Raw genomic sequence first — 13383 nt, forward strand, 5'->3', positions numbered from 1 at the left:
CATTTCAGAGACTTTCTGTTAAAAAAATTCTCAGAGATTGCCCGTAGGTAGGAAGTTGAGGTTATGGAGCTCCGTGCCTCGTAGAGTACGTATAGCCGTCGATCCTGCGCCTGACCTCTCTCTGGTCGTGTCGGTTTAGTCGTCCCACCAGACTATGAGAGTGTACCTGAGTATTGTGCACACACTTGGCCACTATAAACAAAATCCTGAACAGGTGGCTGGTTTCAATAAAATTGGCCGCCGTATCCGAAATCGACCAAGACGACATCATCACAGAACGCTTAGATGACATTAGAATAATTTTGAGAAAGTTTTATGACGAACTAATAATAAGTTAAATACCGACTATCTTAAGATTTTTATTATTTTCTCGTCGTCTATGAAATAGTTTAGTAAGTGTTATACCATCTTCGAAAGCCCATAAAATGCGCCAACTTTTAAGGGCACATGCCGAACAAGCGTTGTACAATTATTTTTCAGGACAGACTGTCAAAGTTGAGTGATGAAATATTTTCAAGGCATAGTTCGCCATAAAAGGGATATTTTCAGAAATTCCAATGAAGTTGTGTGCAAATAATGAATTGAAATTTGTAGTAGCGTTACTTAGGAATAATCCACACAAAAAAAGAACTAGAAAAGAAGTCATTTGTAGCCACAGTAGACGTAAACTCATCAGAGGGTGGCAATTTACAAAAATGGTTGTCATTTTGAAACTACATGAGATAGATTTTTTTTTTATATTTTTTGAGAGCCAGCTCCACTCGGCCTTACTCAGGTTTTCGTTTTGACGTTGAGTTTTGGGACACGTTGTATACGCGTGTATAAATCTTATCTTTTTTTCTAAAAAAGTGATTATATTTAAGTTAAGTAACTATACCTACCTGCTATATTTTTTTTATCTAGCCTATTTCTGTGTCCCACTGCTGAGCAAAGGCCTCTCCCCTAGACTTCCAGTATAGTATAGTAAGTATAGTTATATATGAATTATATATTTTGTTATAGTAGCAGGTATCAGTTATGTTTTATTTTATTACATACACAATCAAAACATTCTGAAAATATACGTTTACCTACCTTTTCCAAGCGGAAATATGTCGCTTAGTCTATTATATCAGTCTGACCTGCTCCCAACATCGAATTACATAAAAAATACTGTAATTGTACTTCCTAAACATACATATCTAAAATAGTCCCTTCGATATATTTGTGTAAATGAACACGTGTTACTCATGTTCTATTTAAAGCCCTACATGTGTGTCCTTCGGGAAGGTCTGTTATGATAAATCACGTTTGGCTATTAATGGCCGCCGGTTCAAGGTGAATGGAACCGGTTTAGACATTCCGCTAATGACATTGTGGGATTTTTGTGAAGGATTTTGGGACCTCTTCCCGTAGTTTTAGGGACTATGAGAGGCCTTGAGAACAGGGAGTATTCCGTCTTTTCAGATGTTAGGGCTATAGAAATATCTTCTATGGATAAAAAGGCCCTCTTTGAAATCCATGGGCTATAGAAGTACGGTAGGATTATGTTTCAAAATATGTTTTCGGTCATAATTATGTAGTTAGTACTCGTAACCGGTGGTCCTGTATGACAAGATGTATGGATGTGATTGAGGCAAGGGAGTTTGTAAAGATCGTACCAAGACTACCAAGTGGCTTTCTTTGGTCTCTGCCTACCCCTATGGCAATCCGGCGTGATTTTATGGATTATGAACATACTCGTCATATTATTAGCTTTTAAATCGTGTCAACTGTCGGAAATAACGAAAATTCTGACTAATTTTAGTCTATTTTAATCTTCAAATTTAATTAGAAACATTAAATTCATGTTTACCACCAATTTCTAAATATAACTCCGTTTCCCTCATATGATAATTTCCGCCAAATGTATCATATTAAATCACTTCACTTGTATCCAAGACATTTAATTACAAGATTTTAGCAAACATTACGAATATTATCCAAATAGATATCGACATTTTGGCGCGTAGTTTACGTTTTATTGCCAACTTTCAAATAACGCTGTCTAACATTTCCTATATCACGGGCATAGACTATTTTTAGTAGACTTTTTCACATGTTCCACCGCAGACAGATTATTTTTGGACATAGACACTAATTTTGTACCTTTTAATTTTAAAAAGCAAGTTTTTTTTGTAAATTTATTGCTTCCGTCCGTTTTTCTTAATAGTTTTTATCTACGAAAATGATCTAGGAGTTTGTATATAAATTTAAGTTTGCGGTCATTAACCGACTGACTGAGAAAAAGTGTATTTTTTTTCTACTGATAATTTCAAAAGATTGTACTCCGAAGTTGAAAATAAATAACTATTTTTACATAACGTATATACAGGAGATAACAAAATAACAGTTCAATATACTTTTTTGGCATTGACATAACAGGCCGTATACAAATAAATTGTCCTTTGCCATACCCATCTACGAAGAGGTACAATAATTTTAATGGCGTCGCATTAAAAATCTGTTTTGGCGGGCTAAAAGAGTGCATGAATGAAACATGGCTTAGAATATATTGTGATTACGTCTCTTTCAAGATGTCGACGCTAAATTATCCCCATTATTATGTAAATACACGTATTTGTGACAAGTTTACCATCGTACGGTGTACTCGCGTCTAACGATGTAAAAATAAAAATAGTGTAATATACCTATGTAGTTTGAAATATAATTTTAGCTTAGAAATCCATACTAATTTAAAATATATCATTCAGATAATTTATTTGAGAGAGCGAGTTAAGAACTGTGTAACACATTTTATTTTTCCAAAAGAAAATAGATTGCAATCTCGATCAAATGTAAAAAATTCTCAAAATATCTCTCTTAGGAAAGACTTTCAGAGCAATAGTTTGGTGATAAATATTTTACCTATTTTCGTTTTAAAAATCTTATTAGTGCCATTAAACTTTTTCAAACTTTATTTTATTTACAGAACTCATAAATATGAAATGATTGCTATTTCCATTGACGCATACGCGCGTCAATTTCTACCAAAAGCAAACGATGTTTGTTTTAAAATTAAAAGTTTTCTTTGAATCAATAAATCGATATACGTTTTCTTAGTATTGAGTTATCTTTACGATATGATTTATGGTGGAGTTTAAAAAGTTCGTTTATGTTTACGAATGAAGTCATTTTCTGATGCAAATCAAGTTTGTTGATAAAAAGATATTGCAATGGGTGTGACTGAAAAAAAATCACGTGGAAACACGCTGAATGCTATCATGATACTATAATATACTTATGAGCCAACATAATGTCCCGCATTTGAAAAATATTTATAAGAGAGAACCAATTTAAAGTTTGGTACAAAATAATAATATGGTGCGGTGTTAGATACAGTCTGTATTTTTTTCGACTCTACCTAAGTTTATTTTATAGGCAATCAGATTTTCCAAGTTGATACAAATGTTAAAGGAAATCATTCATTTTGAGAAAAAAAAAGGACAGCCTTAAAGGTCGGTCTTTGAAATCCGGAACTTTAAGCTCATATTACGGGACCATTAAAGTATTTTGAAGTTTAGCAGCATCGATTAACAAGCGACGGCAATTAGCCGTATCAGACAGTACGATTATTGCACTGATTGTCGTTATCTTATCAAGTCATAGCACAGTCATAGAGGAAATTACTCGGATCACTGTTAATCCCTGCATTAGCCCACATTTGTACAACTGACCTATCTGTAGATATTGTGACAGGTTTATTACTTATATTATACTTATTATGATGTATTGTGTTTTTATAAAGCGCTATCGTAATAATTGTGTATGAATGTCAATAAACTATATAAAATAAGAGACAGGTTTATGATTGTTTAATTTTTAAGCTAACCACTGAATGTACCCTATGAAAGCATATTTTATCATTGATTGCTTCGAGGAGTTAGCTCCTGCCCGTGCCTTCGTCTGGGTGGAAAGAATTCCCAGGGAAATATCTCTGAAATAATGTTAATCCGGTAAATACGTTTAAACTGATATATAAAAAAACAGTTTGTATAGATAAACTACCGCTAAATGTATTAAGAAACCGGGGGTTAGTCATTCACTTACTCAGTATCCAAATATGCTCCATTTAGAAATCCTTGAGAGATAAAACTGTTTTACCTTATTTTTGTGCCACAAAAAACGTCTATTCCATTCTTGGTAATCGCAAATTAGATGACAATTTTCAAAGTAAAAAAGGTCCATTGGATACGAAAATGTCAATTCTGTCTCAATTTCATTTAACTATTGCTCGATATTTACCCATAAAAATACAATAACCACTGTTAATAGTACATAAAGCATTTTATGTCCACTACGATAAAGATACCTAACCAATTGGTACGCCGAAATGTTCCATAAAGTGACGTCACTCGACGGACCGGCGACGGCCAGAGCGAAGTCTATATTGTAGTGCTTTCGATGTACTTTTTATAGTCATAAATAATTTTTATTCAATGGTTATAGGGATCGATGGCTACCTTATTTTTGTTTATACTTGTGTAGTTTCGAAGATGGCAAAGTTTAAGACAGTTATTAACTTTTGAGGGGTGAAAAATTTTCGATTTGAAATTCCTATTTGTCATAAAAAGTAATTGCATCTATGGAAGAATTAAGAATGCTTTAATATCGGTTCTTCTCGACAACTCTTTGCTCGAGCAATTTTAAGACATTTAGAAGTTTAATTTTGCACATTTTCATTTTCAATTTGTCGCAGAATTGTCTTCTGAGTCGTATCTGTTCCAAACCCTTTAATTTTGCAAATAATAGACGCACTAAAAACAAATTAGCATTAAAAGCTCTACATTTAGAACCAGGAACAAAGCTCACAGGCTCGTATTACAAGCTTAGCTTATCTAATTAAGTGCAATCGATCCAGTTTGCTGATAGCAGTTATCAGTACGTATGTAATCTAATAGTGGTGTATCACGGCTATCTGATACAAGGTCATTACCACTCACGATGTTTGTTTTATTGTTGAGCGTACGAAGTTCGTGTTTTGATGGGTTTGTTTGAGCTTTTAGTACTTTTTCTAGTGATCAAACTTTTATATTATTATGGAAGGATTAAAATCCGACTGTGTTAATGAGTTGAGTCCTCGGACCTTTCAAAGGGATTCAAGATGATGATTCGTATTTAAAAGTTCTGACGAAAGGCTTCAGAAAATTTACAGTTTTGACAGAAAGTTACAGCTATTACAGCAAAGATACATGAAAAAATACTGAGGAGCATAGGCAAGCTTGCATTAGTCAACTCTTACACCCATTTGAATTACACTTGAGATCACTTTAACAGGAATCGTAAATCTTAAATCATCCAGACCTCCTTACCAAGTTCGATATCACATCACAAAAACAGCTAAAACTTATATTTAACCGGTACTAATATTCCTTTCTCTTTCTCCCTCAGGTGGTATGGGGACGAGGCACTTCGTGACGTTCATGTTGTTCCTGGGCATGGCGAACGCCTACATCATGAGGACCAACATGTCGGTGGCTATCGTCGCTATGGTCAACCACACGGCTTTGCCCGTGGTGGCTGAAGCCATGGACACTGAGTGTGGTGGTGTCGAGTCTAATTCTACCAGTGTAAGTACACAGATACATGTCGTTAGTTTGTTTAAATTGTACGGCCGAGCAATGTCGTTAAAAGATCCTTAAAAATGTTTCGAAAATATATACGGATAATTTTAAAAAGGGATACTGAAATTACTGGCAGCAAATACTAGTTTGAGTTCTTATAAGTTACATTCTAATAGTATGTCAATATTTGAGAAGTTTACGTAGTATTCAATCAGCTTTTAGTGTTGCATAATTGCATTCTAGCTTTTGGATCATTACTTAAAGATTTTAGACTTCTGCTTCAAAAGTTTTGCGATAGTACCTAATTACAATGTTCACAGAATAAATTTAACAAAGAATAGCAATCTACATCTATTTGTATTGTTCCAGTCGACACAAGACGGATCATTCGTGTGGAGCTCGACGCTGCAGGGTTACATCTTGTCTTCCTTCTTCTACGGCTACGTCATCACGCAGATACCCTTCGGCATCTTGTCTAAGAAGTAAGTTTCTTTATCAAATGGAATCTTAAATAAAACCCACCAAGGATTCGCGAGATAGTTGGCTCAAGTCTCCCCAAAAGCATTTGAATTCATCACTTTTTCACAAAACACTGGTTCCACACATCATTCAACATCAGCACATCATATTTTAAGCCTTAAAATCGAGGCAAACCCGAAAACTAAACTAAACAATAAATTACCAATAATATGCATACTCAATTCCGATTTTAGTAGATAGCTTGCTTATTTTGTGACTAATTTCAACGGAATGTTTAACTAATTCAAACGAAAACTAAAAATGTAATTTGTTCAAAGTTCTTATTAATTACTCAAAAGGAGGTCGATCACAATCTTTTGTTCGTCATTTGAGCCTAATATCATTTTTTCTAGTTCTAAACCTGTATTATTCTACCAGGTACGGCGCCCGTCTGTTCTTGGGCGTGGGTATGTTGATCAACTCGGTGTTCGGTCTGCTGGTGCCTGTCGCAGCTGAGGCAGGATACGAGTGGCTCATCCTCGTGCGGTTCATCCAAGGTTTGGGAGAGGTAAGTTCAAAAGCACCATACCATACTTTTAAAACAGGTTTCAAAGGAACTAAACTAAGAATATACTACAGATTAGCAATAAAGATCGTTACTGTATGGAAATTTTTAAAACCCCATTTGGTTTTATGAGTGAAAGGTATATAATATATAAGTACTACTGATACTTTGTTCTAGGGACCAATTGTACCTTGCACTCACGCTATGTTGGCGAAATGGATTCCACCCAACGAGAGGAGTCGGATGGGAGCTGCCGTATATGCCGGTGAGATTTTATACATATTTTACATACAAAAATACATACTACTTTCAAGACTAAGCAGCTGAACAGATTTTGATTAAAATTAGTATGTAGATAAACCACAACATTACCTGGGTTTAACCGGAGGTTACTTGATTTTTAAAACCAGTCCCTAAGAGTATGAAGGTATAAGTATATCTATAATATGTATAAGAATATGGTGAGAAGTTGTGTGAAGCCGCGTGGCATAGCTTTTTCTTTGATGTGTACTAAACTGTCATTTGCCTTAAGACTGAAACTATAACTCGACCTTCAGCTCAGGATATCCTCAAATAAATACTGCTTATTTTGATTGGCAAACATTTCGTAATATAGACAGTTGTAAAATCTAGACTTTAGGTGTCATTATTGGATAGTTACATTGATGGAAAACATGCGGTGCTGTGATTAATGAGTTTGCCTTTACGGTTGTACTGGAATGGTGCAATACGATTCTCCTTGAAAGAAAATATTTGTAGATCTGTATGTTTTTGAGCTTAAGATAGCTTTGTTTTATTATTTGTGTATTTGTTAGCCTTATTGGAAGAAAAAAATACAGTTAAACACTTTTCATATTAAAGATGGAATACTATATAGTTCTCCTGGACGGCAAACTTAAACGCATCTTCAACTAAGCCTCCATGCCTATGGTTTTTTTATGGAAATTTCTTTATTGGTTTAGGCCTAAAAGCGTAACAAGCAGACAGACTTTCGCATTTAAAATATAAGCATCAAATTTACACAGATAAAACAGAAAAATAATGCATTGTCTCAACCAAATAGCGGCCTTTAAAACATTTTTTTCAATTCTCAGGTGCACAATTCGGTACGGTGATCTCTATGCCCCTGTCCGGTCTACTCTCGGCATACGGTTTCTCCGGCGGGTGGCCGTCCATCTTCTACGTGTTCGGTCTCATCGGTACCGTGTGGTGCCTGGCCTTCTTGTTCTTCGTGTCTGAGGATCCGGAGCAGTGCGCCAGCATCAAGGAGGCGGAGAAGAAGTACATCTTGAGCTCGCTGTGGGGCGCTGCTGGTTCCAGCGTAAGTTACTTGCTTCTTTTCTAGCTGTTGATTTTACGGTTTTCTTTAGAATCCATTAAACACTGAGAAAAAAGCAAGATGTTTAGAGTTGACTGCTATATTTTAGTAGGTTACGACATATTTTATCAAGACGTCAACGAAAAGTTCTGTTTTCGTGTGGTTCTTCAAAAATCCACCATTGGTAGTATTATTCACTAGATTGTACACTTTATGGTCTATAATCAAAAATTAAGGTTTTATTACTACTTGGACACACTCAATTAAATTTTGGACACAGCTACAAACAGTGATTAACGTGATATTTCTCTTCTAGTCGCCACCAATCCCATGGAGCAAGATCCTGCTATCCACACCCTTCTGGGCGATTATGTTGGCACACATGGGACAGAACTACGGTTACGAGACCCTCATGACAGAGCTGCCAACCTTCATGAGACAAGTCCTGCACTTCTCTATCAAAGACGTAAGTAGAAAACATCAAAAATACATTTGACTTGAAACCGCCCGAAGACCTTTGACTTAACGCACTTAACTTGACTTAAACTTAATTGTTTATACTGAAAGATCCAGTACTGTAATATGTAGTGACGTGCCTTCCAAAGAACAGAGACGCAAATTTATTGGAAATTCTACAATACGACCACCCTTCTAAGGGCTGTCCGCGACAAAGGTGTGCTTAACTCACTATTTGTTTACCGACGAGTACGCGCAACTAAAGTTTCTACTTTTAATTTTGATACATTCTACTTTTTCTAATAAAAAATTTAAATCACATGTCAACAGTGAATTATTATTAGAAACAAAAGCAAAATCGACTTTAAAGACTCTTTAATTAAAAGTAAAATCTATTCCTAATCTTCTCAGTCCATAAGGTTCAAAATAGCATATACAAATTGGATGAATCAATCAATCTAGCGTGCGGTTATTTATAGTGACGGGAACGTAACACAATTTGGATCGTTGAGTGCTATTAATCATTTGTCGCGCGTCGGGTCAACAGTTCAGATGTGGTCAATTGGACATCTGTGTAAGGATGACTCGGCAAATTGCTATGATTTTTGCGGACATTTTAAAAGATGTTTGTTTGAACTCGTGAAAGGCTTGTTTGGTCATGAGAAATGAGCTTAAAAAATACAATTATACCTACATATTAGCGACAAGGATGCCTAAAAGCCGGTATCTATGATATATGGATCAGAGTGGAATAACCTATTTGATGGATAAAGTGACAGCAAATGTATGGAAATGCCGTCTAATAAGCTAACCGCTATTTATTCAGAAGTGGTATAACCTAACATTAATATTCAGATAAATTTTGGATAGATAGGTCGATGTAGGAATGTTTATTACTCTTTTACGCAAAAACTACGAAATGGAATTCATTAAGATTGATACCCTGGATTATGTTCTATAATATATGAAATCTAGCATCAACCAGGATGAACACATGGAATGAGAACATTGAGTTATTTACTTCTGGCATTATTTCTACTCAGAAAAAGTCACTTAGAAAAGCTATTCAAAGATAAAACTTGCAAGCTATAATGGCAGCCCTCGAGTGAAGTCCCTCTGAATCACGGTTCCCGTCGGCTCTCGTCAAGTGTAAATTGCCTCACGGAAATATACCGACAAGTGACAGACACTCGGACGACATGACACGATGAGGATGCACTTGCTAAAGTGCCAATTTTGTACTCAACTCTATATTGAAGATGCGGGTCTCTTATGTTCTCGCACTGAGAAATTTTCAATAAGATTGCGACTTAAAAATATAAATACTATGTAAATAAGTACATGCGACTACTTGCTGATTAGTTTTGATGACAGATGCAAGACTTGAGAGCAAAATTAAAGCAATAGGTACTGTGCAGAAATAGCGGTTTTTAGGTTTTTGTGTCTGAACGCAGATTAACACTCTACTATTCTATTTCCATACTCCTAAGTTTTCCCTGCTTAAAAGTCTCCACAATAAAAAATATCTTCATTCTGACAGTCACTAATGCAGTCTAGGTATACAATTTCATGATATTTTTTTCTTAAGTAATATCTTCGTATTCCACAATATAAAAATAACTAAATACTAAGCTAATGTATTATTGTCCTACAGAACGGATTCGTGTCAGCTCTCCCATACCTGTGCATGTGGCTGTTCTCAATGTTCATCTCCGTGGTGGCCGACTGGATGTTGTCCAGCGGCAGATTCAACCACACGCAAGTCAGGAAGATCATCAACAGTATCGGTGAGTTTACACCTTTATACTAAACTACTTCATGAAGAATGCGAAGGGTAGTGCCATCTAACGGCGCACTGGTGAACTAGCAAGTGTAATGGCAGGTCTTAAATCGCGCCAGAATCTTTTGTATCTACATTACTTCAAATCCATCATGAATCCTTCAACTAATAGAATAATATTTCTTCTTTAATTAACATTTTAATTTAGTTGTTTAGTGCATTATTTTTATCTTATATTATTATCAATAGTTAAACTAAGTAGCAGCTTTTGTCAGACTTCTTTTTAAAGAAAACGTATTGAAACCTCAGACATCAAGTTCTATCAACACTTTCTCGGAGCCATCCGAGGCGAACCTATAAGTCATCACTAATGTTATTCTTTTCCCTAGGTCAATACGGTCCAGCGGTCGGTCTGTTCATCGCAGCTAACACAGGCTGCAACCCCGCTGCCACCGTCGCCATCTTGGCCGCCGGTGTCGGTCTCAACGGAGGTATCTACTCCGGTTTCAAGGTAAGCACTAAGCAATATTATATTTGAACTTGAATACTTTGCTTTTAAATTATGAGAGAGGATTAGAAATCAGGGTTTTAGATTTTTTTTTGAGATCTTATTTCATTTTGATTGTCTCTCAATGCCATATTATACGGTTATACCGATTGCTCAGGTTCTATTTCCGGACAAGAAAGCGGTTTAATGGTTTAGTACTAACCTCAAAATAAACATAGGCACCTGATTTGGATATAATTGACTAAATAAATTAAAAACTTACAAATATTAATGTATGTATTCGTATGATAGGTGAACCACTTGGACATCTCGCCACGTTTCGCCGGTATCCTGATGGCGTTCACCAACTGTCTCGCCAACCTGACTGGACTCCTCGCGCCCATCGTTGCTGGATACATCATTGAGGGCAGGGTACGTATCTGGATGGAGAAGTAAAAAAATACGGTTATATAATATAACTGGTTATAATATATTATATTACCGTATTTTTTGACTTAGCAACTAGACGTGCTAAAAAGATAGTAGAAAGCTCGAAGCTGTACTACTAACGCCATCTACCGGACTCTATTAAAAGCAATAGGCTTCTAAAGATTTAGATTGTACTTATATAAAGTTCTCTGTTGATAATATATTGATGAAACCGAGATTGTATTCTTGACTGATTTCTTTAATTTTGACAAAAAACTTAGTCCAGTGAACGCTTTAGTGATAACCGCATAAACAAATTAACTCATCAATTTTCTTCTCCACAGCCCACACAAGCGCAATGGAGGAAAGTATTCTACATCGCAGCGGGTATCTACATTTTCTGCGCCACTTTCTACAACATCTTCGGTTCCGGCAGAAGACAGGACTGGGACAATCCCGCCGACGACGAAGCCAACGCTAAGAAATCAGCCGCCAAGAAGACCATGAAACTAGAGAAGAAAGCCGCCAAGAATCAAAGCCAAGCGGAAACCGCCCAATAATTTAAGAAAAAGTTGAGAACAGACAACTAACACTACTGCTTTACCTACTTATGACTCAAAGCTTTACGAAACACTGGTTTGTTATCGTCAAAGCTGTTAAAATTAAAAAAAAAACGCTGTGTTGTCACAATTCCCGCGTTTTTTCAATGGCGGTCGTGTTCGTTGTCAACGTTCGACCGAATGCGAGCTCTATAGAGTAGGTGAAACTTTTTAATTTGCAAATTAATTTTTAGTTTGGTTAATTTTTGTTTATTAAATATTGTTTTAAATAAGGCTGTTAACTTTCATTCTGGTATCTAATGCATGCTAACTTCTTAGTTTAACAGTTCTTTCACCTGTCTTGATATTTTTAAAATATATGAGACGCACATCAATAGGGCTGTGATATATCTTGTGTACAAATACACAACGAACTCGCATTCGGTCAACTTTTTAAATACCATAACGTTATTGCTATTTATTAAATTTAGTTTAATTTTTAAATAGGTACCATACAAGTATTGTTAAACGTTATTTTGTAGCTTATACTAGAGACGTATGGAAAGATAGAATGTCGATTCTGGGTCCAAATGAAACTGAATGTTACCGTCCTAGCCAGTGACTTTACACTTTTATATCCTCGCATTAATATTACATTTACAGTTTTTAAAAAAGCAGTGCCATTCAAGCATTTTGATACCATGTCGCAGGCTCTCGAATAATCAGCGGTCATTAAAAAAATACTTCACTAATCCTTGTCATAGACTAAGGAATACATTATTGAAATTAAACATACAATAAAATGAATTTTGTTTTTAGTTATTTTCATACTCATAGTCATATTATGTACCTACCTATAATTACTTATGACTCGTAAGCATTTGACATAGGTACGGTGTAGATAAACTGATATTTTAGTGATAAAGCCTAAAATTCCTTTTAGTCTATGTCTTTGAGTTAGTGCCAAACGGTAATATTGCGTTGTGAGTTCTGATTTTGTAAAAATCATTAATTGTTCGCTTAAAGCGAATGTTGTTGCGTTAGTTAAGCGTTTATAAATATACTTTCTGTGCAAGATTATTGTAATATTTATGTATTTAATAATAAATATGAACTTCATGTAACGTTATCAGACGCTACACGCCCAGGAGCTAATGTGATCATTCTGTATACTAAGTTATTGTTAAGCTATAATGTAAACCGCAGAATAAATAATAATGAATTATGTAAATTGTAGTGGTTATACATGAACTTAGTACGTAATCGCAACCACTGAAACAAGGCAATTTACCAGAGCGTTTGATCGATATGTAATGGAACTACAGTTTTTGCAACTCGATCAACACATCGTCCGAATAGTCGCTTATGCCTGAAAGTACTACCAAATGTTAAAAGAATAATGTATCGTCTGTGACAATGTTATGTGCCTTGATATGAGTACAAGTTCAGGGTGATGCGTCGTGTAAGACACGCGAAATGTCAACGCTGTAATTATTCTTAGTCGTTTTATTATCGTTTATAAGTTCTATTGTAATACGACAAATACAGAAATGATTTTTAAATTATGTTTCAAGTTTTATTCACCTTTCGCTTGATATCCTTAAGATAGAATTATTATTGAATGGGATATTGATCAGTATCGCCCTCTACTGTATTTTTAGCGAACTAATGTTTGTTAAGTGTTTATAACATCAGCTGGACCGATTATTTCGATTCTGTCTAATAATATGACTTATTTACTTGTATGAGTATTGTATAAGTCGACAAA

At 35.4% G+C, this 13383-nt stretch overlaps 1 protein-coding gene across 2 annotated transcripts in view; it reads left to right on the forward strand.

The window, feature by feature from the left end:
- Picot (putative inorganic phosphate cotransporter protein picot) overlaps positions 1-13180 on the forward strand; it is a 71925-nt gene extending 58745 nt beyond the window's left edge. For both annotated transcript variants that reach the window (XM_076122219.1, XM_076122218.1), the window contains exons 2-11: positions 5410-5588; positions 5952-6064; positions 6480-6609; positions 6784-6871; positions 7701-7927; positions 8241-8390; positions 10035-10167; positions 10550-10671; positions 10960-11079; positions 11421-13180. In XM_076122219.1, coding sequence (XP_075978334.1) covers positions 5410-5588; positions 5952-6064; positions 6480-6609; positions 6784-6871; positions 7701-7927; positions 8241-8390; positions 10035-10167; positions 10550-10671; positions 10960-11079; positions 11421-11636 — 1478 coding nt within the window. In that variant the 3' untranslated portion in view covers positions 11637-13180. The remainder of the gene's footprint in view (positions 1-5409; positions 5589-5951; positions 6065-6479; positions 6610-6783; positions 6872-7700; positions 7928-8240; positions 8391-10034; positions 10168-10549; positions 10672-10959; positions 11080-11420) is intronic.
- Positions 13181-13383: the final 203 nt, after the last annotated feature.

Source organism: Anticarsia gemmatalis, chromosome 13 (genome assembly GCF_050436995.1).
Source record: "Anticarsia gemmatalis isolate Benzon Research Colony breed Stoneville strain chromosome 13, ilAntGemm2 primary, whole genome shotgun sequence".
Classification (NCBI taxonomy): Eukaryota; Metazoa; Arthropoda; class Insecta; order Lepidoptera; family Erebidae; genus Anticarsia; species Anticarsia gemmatalis.